The sequence below is a fragment of the Pelophylax lessonae genome (genome assembly GCF_965119305.1).
Source record: "Pelophylax lessonae genome assembly, chromosome: 6".
NCBI lineage: Eukaryota > Metazoa > Chordata > Amphibia > Anura > Ranidae > Pelophylax > Pelophylax lessonae.
The window spans coordinates 62,093,528-62,106,452 of NC_138773.1; the positions used below are offsets into that span (position 1 = coordinate 62,093,528).

The window sequence follows — 12,925 nt, forward strand, 5'->3', positions numbered from 1 at the left end:
CTATCTACGTCGGCGGTCAGCCCCTCACAGGCAAACTAACGTAGGTCTACGTCGCTTGCCTGTGAGGGTCTAGGGAGCGAGCGCGCGCCGCCGGAGGCGCGCTCCCGCGTGGTCACGGACCCCCCCGCGCGTGTGACCAGCGGACCCGATGTCCGCCGGTCACTCGGCGATCGGCGGGGGGGAGGGAGAATGTCAGGCAGCTTGTGTAAACAAGCCACCTGTCATTCTCCTCGCTGTAAAGACACTGATCACACGGATCTAGTATGTAGATCCGTTGATCAGTGTCCTTACAGCTGAAGCCACAGCCAATCACAGTAGAAAGCACGCCCCTAGGGACACACACAGCCCCTCCCTCCCAAATAAAGTTAACCCCTTCACTACCAGTGTATTTTTACAGTAACAGTGCATATGTATAGCACTGATTACTGTAGAAATGTCACTGGGACCCCCAAAAGTGTCACAAATGTCAGTCAAGGGTCCGATCTGTCCGCCCCAATGTCGCAGTACCGCAAAAAAAATCGCAGATCGCCGCCATTACGCGTTAAAAAAAAAAACAACAAAAATGACAAAAATCTTTCCCTTTGTTAGTAAACGCGATAACTTTTGCGCAAACCAATCAAAATACGCTTTTTACGATTTTTTTTACCAAACATAGGTAGGATAAAACAAATTGGCCGAAAATGTTAAAAAATTTTGATTTTTACATTTTTTTGGGGGGAATTTCATATAAAAAAATGTGAAAAATATTGTTATTTTTGCAAAATTGACGCTCTTTTTTTGTTTATAGCGCGTGATCAAAAAATCGCACAGGTGATCAAATACCACCAAAAGAAAGCTCTGTTTGTGGGAAAAAAAGGACGCCAAATTCGTTTAGGTACAGCGTCGCATGACCGCGCAATTGTCCGTTAAAGTCACGCAGTGCCAAATCGCAAAATACCCCCTGGTCAGGAAGGGGGTAAAATCTTCCGGGGCTTAAGTGGTTAAAATGGCACACACTCGTGAAATGACGACAAACTACGGTACTTAAAAAATCTCTGTAGGCGACATTTTACATTTTTTTACAGGTTACTTGTTCAGAGTTACAGAGGAGGTCTTGCATGAGAATTATTGCTCTTGCTCAAACGATCGTGGCGACACCTCACATGTGTGGTTTGAACACTGTTTACATATGTGGGCACAAATTACATATGCATTCGCTTCTGCGCGCGAGCACAGAGGGATGGGGCGCTTTACTTTTTTTTTTTTTACACTCCCTTTTAATTTTTATTATTTTTATCACTTTTATTTCTGTCACAAGGAGTGTAAACATCCTTGTCACAGCAATAGGTATGTGATAGGTACTCTTTATGGAGAGATCTGGGGTCTATAAGACCCCAAATCCCTCCACTGCACTTGAAGGCTTTCAAAATGCCAAGGTCGGTTCTTAGTACAAGAGAGGCGAATGTCAGCTCTAAAAAACAGTACTGGGGTGATGCCTGCAGCTGCAACCACTTGAAGCCAAATGACATACAGGTATGTGATTTTGAGGCAAGTGGTTAAAGTGGACCCCTCCTTTCTAAACCCAACATGTTGACATTTAATGTAAAATAAATGATTTGTTATTAAGGGTCTTTTCACACAGGTGCCTCTGTGTTACAGATTCCCCTTGCTCAGTGGGGGATCGCTCCCCTGATCCTTACTGAGCAGGTGGATGACAGTGTGCAGAGCGGACACCATCACAGTCCCGCTCTCCTCTATGAAGAAATCAGATGAAAACAGACATGTGTCCGCTGACATCTGCCACTCCATAGAGGAGACTGCAGGATCCGATTAGGTCCACCTGAAAACCTGACAGGCGGGCCTGATCGGACAGCCAATGTGAAAGGACCCTAACTTACATTTAACCTCCTTGCACTTCTTGATTCTTTGAGGCACTGGTGACGTAGTCCCGACCTCACAGCTTCCCCCAGAAGGGCCACATCACCGGGAAATCTCCTGGCGTATGAGCTGTGGAGCAGCTAATGAACGATCACAAACTGTGCCACAGCTCGCACGCCATACGCACAAGATCTCCTTGGAAGGAACTGATGATGTAGCCCTGGCCTCACAGCTGCCCCTTGGGAAGGCCATGTCACCTATGCCATGCATGTGTCATCCAAGCTGTGGAGCAGTTTTATAATGACCAATCATGAACTACACTACAGCTCATTTACCAAATGTGTTGATCAGTTTATTATTGAACAATCACACACCACTCCACGGCTGACACGCCAAGTTCAAGAGATTGAAGGAAGGCACTGGTGATGTAGCCCAGGCTTTACAACTGCCCCATGGGCAGGACACGTCACCGGTGTCTTCCAGGGAGATCATGGGCATGAAGCATACGAGCTGTGGAACAGGTTCTGATTGCTCATTAATAAACCGTTCAGCAGCTTATACTGTGCGTGTGCGAATTCAGGTGCTACTAGGCGAGGGTAATACTCCATGTTTTGGTACCCGGAAATGCTTGAGATCTCACCAGCAAAGATAGTGACATTACTTTCACCTAGGATGGTGACATCACCCTCATCTAGGCACCTAGAATTGTTACATCATCCTCACCTAGGTACCTAGGATGGTGACATCACCCTTGTCTAGGCACCTAGGCTTTTGATATCACCCTCACCTAGACAGTGTGGGCAGAGTGTAAGGCAAGGTCAATATAGGAAAAAGAGGAAACCCTCGATTTGGTGGGACTATGAATGCGACTGAACACTTAAAAGAAAGATGCTAATATGTAAAAAACATCAACACATTATTATTGTACATAAAATAGAAAAGGAAAATTACCAATAACAATCACAGTACGTTCTAAAAAATGCATGCAATGGCAGCTCATACAAGGTGTAGAAAATTCCAGGGTACAAATGGTGAGGAAAACAAGAGAGACCCTACGCGTTTCAGGTAAAAACCCTTCTTCAGGGGTCAACCAAGATTCAGATCACGTTATGTATCTATACAGGTAAAAAATTGATACTATAAGTCAGGGGTGGCCAACAAGTTTGACAAAAGGAGCCAAAATTTTAAACTGTGAGAGTCAGAGAGCCACACCACGCAGTGACCTGCCAAAACAGACAAACACACATAAATGTCCCCCATCAGAGACCCCCACACACATAAATGTCCCCCATCAGAGACCCCCACACACATAAATGTCCCCCATCAGAGACCCCTGCACAATAATGTCCTTATCAGAGACCCCCACACACATAAATGTCCCCCATCAGAGACCCCCACACACATAAATGTCCCCCATCAGAGACCCCCACACACATAAATGTCCCCCATCAGAGACCCCCACACACATAAATGTCCCCCATCAGAGACCCCTGCACAATAATGTCCTTATCAGAGACCCCCACACACATAAATGTCCCCCATCAGAGACCCCTGCACAATAATGTCCTTATCAGAGACCCCCACACACATAAATGTCCCCCATCAGAGACCCCCACACACATAAATGTCCCCCATCAGAGACCCCCACACACATAAATGTCCCCATCAGAGACCCCTGCACAATAATGTCCTTATCAGAGACCCCCACACACATAAATGTCCCCCATCAGAGACCCCCACACACATAAATGTCCCCCATCAGAGACCCCCACACACATAAATGTCCCCCATCAGAGATCCCTGCACAATAATGTCCTTATCAGAGACCCCCACACACATAAATGTCCCCCATCAGAGACCCCCACACACATAAATGTCCCCCATCAGAGACCCCCACACACATAAATGTCCCCCATCAGAGACCCCTGCACAATAATGTCCTTATCAGAGACCCCCACACACATAAATGTCCCCCACACACATAAATGTCCCCCATCAGAGACCCCCCCCTCCTCACCTGCTGCTGTTGATATGCGCAGGGGAAGATGTCAGCGGGCGGCTGTCTCAGCTGAGCTGAGCTCTCGTCAGTCACTCAGACACGTGACAGGCAGCTGAGGCGGGAGGGAGACACACGGGTCCCCACGCTCTCTGGCCCGTGCAGTGTTGGGAGATGGGAGACGTGATGTCGCAGCCTGGGGGCGGGACTACGCGCTTGGAGATCTCTCCTCAGAGGTCCCGCAGCATCCAAACTTGGCAAAGACTACTAGAGCCACAGTATACCAAATAATAATGATAACCAAAGAGCCGCATTCAGTTTGGCCGGGAGCCGCATGCGGCTCGAGAGCCGCGTGTTCGCCACCCCTGCTATAAGTTGTAATTATATTTAAGATTAATCTTCTATTCGGATATCTCAATGGTTAGTACTTACCACTTGGGTCTTCATATAAACCGAGAAGAACTGTCTGTTAAAAACAATATTACAATAGTACAATATAAGATGTCCACATCGTAATATATACTCTTCATACTGGGCTGACAAGCATTTTATAAATCTGCATGACCTCTTGCCATGCGGTTACCTATATACTACAGGTATTACGTTTATTGACTACATCATCATTTACTGCTTTCTTTATACTTATTTTTACTCCCCTAATTTACCTTTTTCCCTACATCTTCATACATCTCAGGTTTCCAGCATACTTATATATATTTTTATGAGTGCCCCCCTTGGGGGTTTCTCACTGGACCGGTTTGGATCATTGTGGTGCCCACCGATTCACGGTACTGTGGCTCTTCTCTCTTTTTCCAATTTTTCAAGTATACCTACTTACAATATGTGCACATTGGAAACCAGGCATCCTTCTTCACTGGTATATTGTAGGGATGCACTGATCCGATATTCAGATCGGATATCGGCGCCGATATGGCCATTTTAGATGGATTGGGGGATCGGTAACATTGACCAATCCACTGGCCGATCCGGTTTTTGCTTGGTAACGGCTCAGCCATCCCTTACTTGGTGCAGTAGTAGTATGGGATGGGAGCCGCTACTTCCTGTATAGGTCCGGCTTTCTTTTAGATGCACTCCGCCTGTGAATGGAGGAGCCACACACATGAAGCAGCGGCTTTGCTCTGTAATGCAGCCGCTTGCTTTGTGTGTAACTCCATATCGGTTTCCGGTATCGGTATCGGCGATTTCACAACACCAGATATCGGTATCGGGTCCAAAAAAGTCGGATCGGTGCATCCCTAGTATATTGTACCGATTTTTAACAGACAGCTCTGCTCGGTTTATATGAAGACCCAAGTGGTAAGTACTAACCATTGAAATATCCGAATAGAAGATTAATCTTACATATAATTACAACTTATAGTATCACTTTTTAACCTGTATAGGTACATAATGTGATCTGAATCTTGGTTGACCCCTGAAGAAAGGTTTTTACCCGAAACGCGTAGGGTCTCTCTTGTTTTTCTCACCATTTGTACCCTGGAATCTTCTACACCTTGTATGAGCTGTCATTGCATGCATTTTTTAGAACGTACTGTGATTGTTAGGCCCCGTTCACATACAAGCGACGCTACTTCGCACCGCGACCTCCGAGGTCGCGGTGCGAGCAGCGCTCCGCCACCTCGGAGCGGCCGCCACGGACTTCATAACATTGAAGTCTATGGCGGTCGCCTCCAGGTCGCCCCAAAGAAGCTCCGGACCCTTTTTCTAAGTCGGAGCGACTTGTGTCGCTCCTATTAGAACGGGTCCGCAGCTTCCCTATGGGAGGCGACCTACGGCAACCTGTGAGGCGACCAGGTTGCCTCACAGGTCGCCTTAGTGTGAACGGGGACTAATTGTTAATTTTCCTTTTCTTTTTGATGTACAATAATAAAGTGTCGATGTTTTTTACATATTAGCATCTTTCTTTTAAATGTTCAGTCGCATTCATAGTCCCACCAAATCGGGGGTTTCCTCTTTTTCCTACTAATTGGGATGATGGCCACTGACACTTAGGTACTAGGTGATGGGGCAACATATATATCCTGGCAAGGTCAATATATAAACATTTTTTTAATATAATATATATATAATTGTATTTACTGCACTTTGGGATGAGGGGGAGATGTAAAACCAAAAAAGTGGACATTTTATTTTTGTGAACATTTTTAAGGGCAGTGATTTTATTCTTTGATTCTCTGTTGGCTTCAGACTTAATTGGCTGCCTTGCTTGTTTCATGTGGCATACTTTTTTAGTGATGCCAGTATCAGCAATGGCTGTGCCCACAGTTCTGCCCTCACAGCCGGTTGCTAAGGGCGACCCAACTTGTCATGTTACCTTAACACATCTAGAGAGGACAGCTGAGCCTGCTGTATCACGCCTCCACCAATCAGCGCCCGCTCTGAGGCTACCGCCAGCCAATAGCGCGCTGGGAAGGGCAGACATGAGGACACGCTACCCTCAGAACGAATATGGCCGCCTCCAAGTGTGTCCGCCTGAACGGAGAGCTCTCCCGGCGCTTCCTGGCCTCGGTGGACACGGTGCTCTTCGACTGTGACGGGGTCCTATGGCGGGGGGACGAGGCGGTCCCGGGAGCCCCGGAACTGGTGAACGGGCTGAAGCAGAGCGGCAAGCGGGTGTTTTACCTCACCAACAACAGCACGAAGACCCGCGCCATGTACGCCGACAAGCTGGGCCGCCTGGGCTTCTCCGCCGAGCCCCGGGAGGTGTTCGGGACGGCCTACTGCACGGCGCTCTACCTGCGGGACACGGCCCGGCTCCGGGGGAAGGTTTTCCTGGTCGGAGGGGGCGCTCTGAGCCAGGAACTGGAGGCGGCCGGTATCCCTCACCTGGGACACGGAGCGGACCCGGTCACCGGAGGGATGAAGGACTGGGCGGCCCTCAGCCGGGACCCCGAGGTCAGGGCGGTGGTGGTCGGCTTCGATGAGCATTTCAGTTACATGAAACTGACCCGAGCGCTCCAATACCTGCAGGAGCCCGACTGTCTCTTCATCGCCACCAACACCGACACAAGGCTGCCCCTGGAGGGGGGCCGGACCATCCCCGGTACGAGGGACCTGGGGGGGAAGGAGGGGGACCATCCCCGGTACGCGGAACCTGGGGGAGGAAGGGGACCATCCCCGGTACCAGGGACCTTGGGGAGGAAGGAAGGGGACCATCCCCGGTACGAGGGACCTTGGGGAGGAAGGAGAGGGACCTTGGGGAGGAAGGAAGGGGACCATCCCCGGTACGAGGGACCTTGGGGAGGAAGGAAGGGGACCATCCCCGGTACGAGGGACCTTGGGGAGGAAGGAAGGGGACCATCCCCGGTACGAGGGACCTTGGGGAGGAAGGAGGGGGACCATCCCCGGTACGAGGGACCTTGGGGAGGAAGGAGAGGGACCTTGGGGAGGAAGGAAGGGGACCATCCCCGGTACGAGGGACCTTGGGGAGGAAGGAAGGGGACCATCCCCGGTACGAGGGACCTTGGGGAGGAAGGAAGGGGACCATCCCCGGTACGAGGGACCTGGGGGAGGAAGGAGAGGGACCTTGGGGAGGAAGGAAGGGGACCATCCCCGGTACGAGGGACCTTGGGGAGGAAGGAAGGGGACCATCCCCGGTACGAGGGACCTGGGGGAGGAAGGAAGGGGACCATCCCCGGTACGAGGGACCTGGGGGAGGAAGGAAGGGGACCATCCCCGGTACGAGGGACCTGGGGGAGGAAGGAAGGGGACCATCCCCGGTACGAGGGACCTGGGGGGGGGGAGAGAGGAGGGGGACCATCCCCGGTACGAGGGACCTTTGTAGGGGGACCATCCCAGATGCAGAGAGGAGGGGGGGGGGGGCACTGTTCTGCCAAAAACTTTTTCCAGAGGACACCGGCAGTGTATACACTACGGTACATGATATGAGGGGACTTTGTTAATCTGCCGCTAGTAACCAACATGGCCACCACCAAGGCAACGACAACTTTTTTTTTTTTTTTCCTCACCCGCTGTTCTGTGAAAACCGCCAACTCGTCAAGCTCCAATTATTGCTGCCGGAGAGTCACCAGAAGTGACGTGGTTGGAGATTTTGGTGAGTTGGAGTTTTTGGCAGAACATCGGGCCATCCTCGGTACAAGGAAGGATCACATCTACATTTAACGGGACTGGGGACATCGGTCGGGTAATAAATGCCACCATGATTCCCCTCTGGTGTATATATATCACTGGCCATGGGGGGGGCGTAATGGGTGCCACCATGACCCCCCTATGTATATAGAACACCAGCAAGGTCAGGAGTGCCACTGTGACCCCCCTATGTATATAGAACACCAGCAAGGTCAGGAGTGCCACTGTGACCCACTCTGGTATATTAAACACTATATATAAAGGTTAGAGATGTTGTCATGACCCCCCTCTTATAAAAAGGCTGGCCATAGATGTGTGGGGGAGGGGATTCAGGGAGTGTTACCATTACCCCCCTCTGGTATATGTACCCTGGCCATATATAGTACAGGGAAGTTAGAGGTGTGGCCATAATGCTTCCTCTGGTTTGGGTGGAGCCATAGATCTCGATGGAGTTGCCCATTGATTACTTTCTCCAGCTCCATAGTAGGTCTGTACCTTCATAGGAGCCTATGCAGTGCACTCCATTCCACTGATTGCAGTTGCAATGCTCTGTAGGCTCCAATGCAAAAAAAAAAACGAATGAATACAGGAGCATGGTTTTTTCTTCTTCCCAAAAGGTGTTCTTTCCCTTTTACCCTAGGTTCACATTTTTGCATTTGTGCGGGTCGCGTTGGTATGGCAGCCCATTCATTTCAATAGGCGGCCATGCGTAGGTTTCCTACAGAGAAAGGTGCATTCACCTTTTTCAAAACGCGGCCCGCACAGAAAATCTCTGCGGTTCCTGCGATTTTACATGCGTGGGGGGTGCCATTCGCGACTCCCGCACCTGCAAGCACACACAGCACACAGGTGTAAACCAAGTAGCACCATTGCGGAAGAGTTACTAAAACTGGAGCACAGGTAATCTGATGCAGCCATGCATAGTAACCAATCCGCTTTTTACTTCAGCTTGTTCAAGCTGATTGGTTATTATGCAAAGTTGCACCAGATTCTGTGCGCACAAGTTTTGGTAAATCTCGCCCAAAGTATAAACAGAATTACCCTGTACATGATCTAATAGGCTTTGTGTGATTGGAGGGCCCTGGACATGACTATACAAGGTGAATGCAGTACAAGGAAGCCGTTGTCTGGTAATTGCCAAGTCCTCATCAGGAAAGGTCAAATCTGCTAAATCATTATGACAGAGGATGTGGCTGTCATTCTGTGCTCACAGGCTTCCCTCACATTTAGGTGCAGCTAGGCATTAACCAACACCCTGTTGACTAATGTCTGATTTCCAACAGAGCTGATATCAGTTTAAGCAATATGTAACTTGCACTGTGTACTTCTCGTATATAGGGCTGGGTTTATGGACCAATCAAGAGGCTGTTACAGAATTACTGTATAAATTCATTTTGTAAGTGAAAACGCATTTTCAAGATACTTTTTTTTCTCTTCTTTAACCACTTCAGCTCCGGAAGGTTTTATCCCCCTTAATGACCAGGCCATTTTTTGCAATCGGTACTGCGTTACTTTAACAAAAAATTGCGCAGTCGTGCGATGCTGTACCCAAATAAAATTGATGTATTTTTTTCTCCACGAATAGAGCTTTCTTTTGGTGGTATTTGATCACCTCTGAGGTTTTTATATTTTGAGCTATAAACAAAAAGAGCGACAATTTTGGGAAAAACAGAATATTTTATACTTTCTGTTATAAAACATTCCCTAAAAAAATCTAATTTTTTTTTTTATCAGTTTAGGCCAATTTGTATTCTGCTACATATTTTTGGTAAAAAAAAACCCAAAACGTATTTTAATTGGTTTGCGCAAAATTTATAGCGTTTACGAACTACGGGATAGATTTTTGGACTTTTTATTTATGTATTTGTTTTTATTTAGTAATGGCGGCGATCTGCAATTTTTAGCGGGACTGCGGTGGACAGATCCCACCCCTAACTGAAATTTTTGACACCTTTTGGGGACCAGTGACATTAATATAGTAATCAGTGCTAAATATTATGCACTGTTAGGCTCCATTCACACCTGGGCGTTTTCAGCTCCAAAAACGCTCAAAAGAAACGCTTCCAAAACGCCCAACAAGTAAAACCCCATTAATTTAAATGGCCCCTGTTCACATCTGAGCGTTTTGCAAAACGCCTGTAGCTGAAAAAAGTACATGAGCTTCTTTTTGGGCTGATTACCAGCGTTTTTGATAGATGTCAATGAAAAACGCCTGAAAAAATTGCGCTAAAATTGCGGTAAAAAACGCTACGCTCAAGTGTGAATGCAGCCTTACTGTATAAATGACTCTGGCAGGGAAGGGGTAATACTGGGGTGATCAAAGAGTTTAATGTATTCCTAACTGTGCTTACTGACTGTGGGGGGGGCTCTGTGACAGGCACAGAGAGATCGGGATTTCAGCTTAGGTAAAACTCCTGATCTCTCCCTGCCTATGTGACAGAAGACTCGCCTGCTTTGTTTACATAAGCAGGCGAGTCTTCTGTCAGTTTCTCTGACGATCACGGGAGGCCAGGGGCAATCGCTGCCCCGCTCCTCCCGTTGCCTGATTTCCGCTGTGTCTAATCACAGCGGGAGCGCGGTCGCGCTGCCGAAACCACTTGCACATAATTACGCAGTCCTACGTGATTGTGCACAGCTGGGCCGCCCTGCCACAGTAAATCTGTGTGGGGCGGTTGGCAACTGGTTAAGAAGCTGCCCGGTTAAAAAAAGCTGGGGAAATAAGTTCTACTAATCGTGTGTAGTTTGATGCTATTCTTTGCACTCTTGGATGACTAGAAGTTCTGCTTGAATTTTCAGCCTCTGCTTCTTAATGTGTTGTATGTCTGCATCTGCCCACTGTGACCCCCCATCCTCTGAATACTTATTGGCGCATTAAAGTTTTTCTGTGTTACTCGGCAGATTGTAGACCTTGGAAATAAACAGGCTTTTTTTTTTTTTTCAGGAACTGGTTGCTTGGTACGAGCTGTGGAAACCGCTGCTCATCGCAAAGCCCAGGTTATTGGAAAACCCAACTCGTTCCTGTATGACTGCGTGGTCAAAGAATGTGGTCTGGATCCCTCCAGGACTGTCATGGTGGGAGATCGCCTGGACACAGACATTCAGATGGGTTCTACGTGTGGAATCTGCACTCTTCTGACCCTCACAGGCTTTTCCACTCTGGAAGACGCAAAGGCCTACCAAAACAGCGGCTCCCTCTCTCTGGTCCCTGACTTCTATGTAGACTCGGTTGCTGACCTGCTGCCAGCACTGATTGATAATGCCCACTGAAGTGATTCCAGTGGAACTGGATGCACAAAAATAACCAAATTTGTTATAATTTATGCAAATAATGTGGTTTCTGACCTGCACTGCCTATATTACGGTTGAATCCTTATCTGGACAGTACAAACACAGGGGTTACCCCAGTGACAGTTTTGATAGTTTTATGAAAAGTTATGGTTCAACGCCAAGCTCTTGTACAAATAGGCAAGAGTCAGATATATATGAGAAACTAAATATATAATTTATTTTATTACCTAATGTAATAGTTATACAGAAACAGCTCTGTATTATATTAAATTATTTTTCTTATGTTGGGAATAGCTTATAGTCACTTGTGTACTAGAATGCAGTATCAGCATCACTGCATTCAAGATTTGCATAAGTACACATTTTAAGAAACTGCAAGTTTTTAAAGTTTTGTATATTTGATCACAGGACAAACCTGTCTTAAAATATCTGTCTGTGCCACGTGTGTGTTTTTGTTTACAAAGGTCCCTTTCCTAAGAGGTTTGATGAGTGTGTATCTGTTGTGTACTGATTTCTGTCAGTGCTCTTTGCAGTAAGTAAGTGCTTTAAGACAGGAGGGTTAACCATGTACTTGCCGTGTATGTGGGGAATGTTATGTAACCTACCCACCCTCAAGGGAAGCGGGTATACTGCTACTGTATCGAACAGTGGACTCTCAGTTGTGGGATTAAAGGATAAGTTCCTTTTCTAAAAATAATACATTTACATCTTTTTGCAGGTAAAAAAAAATGCATTCATTTATTTTATACTGGCGCCTGTAAAGCATTGTACCCACGATCAGCAGATTGTGTGTGCAATACCAGGGCCCAGGAAATTGTTATATGCTTGGACATCCAGTGCAGAATGCAGGCAGTTACTGACTTGCAGGAAGAGTCAATGAACCTCATTGAGAGGTTCATGGTAGTTGTAGATCATTCACAGAATTCTGTGAATGAATTTTCTGTGTGGGTGGAGCCCTGCACAGCTGCACTGTTTTTTTATGTTCAGCTTAGAATATTAAAAAAAGAGCCTATTGCGCATTCCTAGGCTTGGTAATGTACATGGGTAAAGCACAACCAAAAACACCCAACGTGTATTACTCAAGCTACCAACTAAAATGTTCAATCACAGTATACCAAGACTGAAAGAAACCCAGCGCAAACTGAGAAAAAATTGGATAGGAGAGGCACTCTCTGAGATTCACTTCATTCAACCGTGTAGGGTAATATTAGTAAAGGCATGAGGGCTACCCAAAATCCTAGTAGCCAAAGTGAATTAAGAAGGAGGTTCAGGGTCTGAATTAAATTGAAGGAATGTTTACCCAAATATCCCACCCTTTTATGAAATTTGTTTGAAGCAACCCCCTGATAAATACTCGGTGTTAGAAGTGGCATAGTCAAATTGACTTGCCTTTTCCAAAAGTAAAGAGTAGGGGTGGCTGGGGATTTCCATTTGAGCACAATAGCTTTCAATGCATAACACAATAGTAGCCCCAGCAGCGTTCTAGAGGATGTATGATGCGTCAGAGGGGCCAACACCCCCAGCAGACACACAGCTAGTGTCGGTAGCACCTGAATAGTATCTGCTGTAAGAATGAAGGACGCTTTGGCTGGCTATAAAGTTTGAATATGGGGACGCAGCTACGAAAATGTGGATGAAGTCTGCCCAGGCTGCCACACACCTTCAGCATTTAGG

At 47.3% G+C, this 12,925-nt stretch overlaps 1 protein-coding gene across 1 annotated transcript; it reads left to right on the forward strand.

The window, feature by feature from the left end:
• Positions 1-6,238: 6,238 nt before the first annotated feature.
• On the forward strand, positions 6,239-11,433 carry PGP (phosphoglycolate phosphatase). The gene is made up of 2 exons (XM_082262415.1): positions 6,239-6,917; positions 10,905-11,433. The coding sequence occupies exons 1-2, from the start codon at positions 6,323-6,325 to the stop codon at positions 11,228-11,230; spliced, it is 921 nt and encodes a 306-aa protein (XP_082118541.1). The 5' UTR covers positions 6,239-6,322; the 3' UTR covers positions 11,231-11,433.
• Positions 11,434-12,925: the final 1,492 nt, after the last annotated feature.

What these genes read in the sequence shown, in the direction of transcription:
- PGP (XM_082262415.1), top strand. Translation starts at nt 6,323, where the DNA reads ATGGCCGCCTCCAAGTGTGTCCGCCTGAACGGAGAGCTCTCCCGGCGC. An exon ending in GGGGGGCCGGACCATCCCCG is followed by an intron (nt 6,918 to 10,904) that starts GTACGAGGGACC and finishes TTTTTTTTTCAG; the next exon opens with GAACTGGTTGCTTGGTACGA.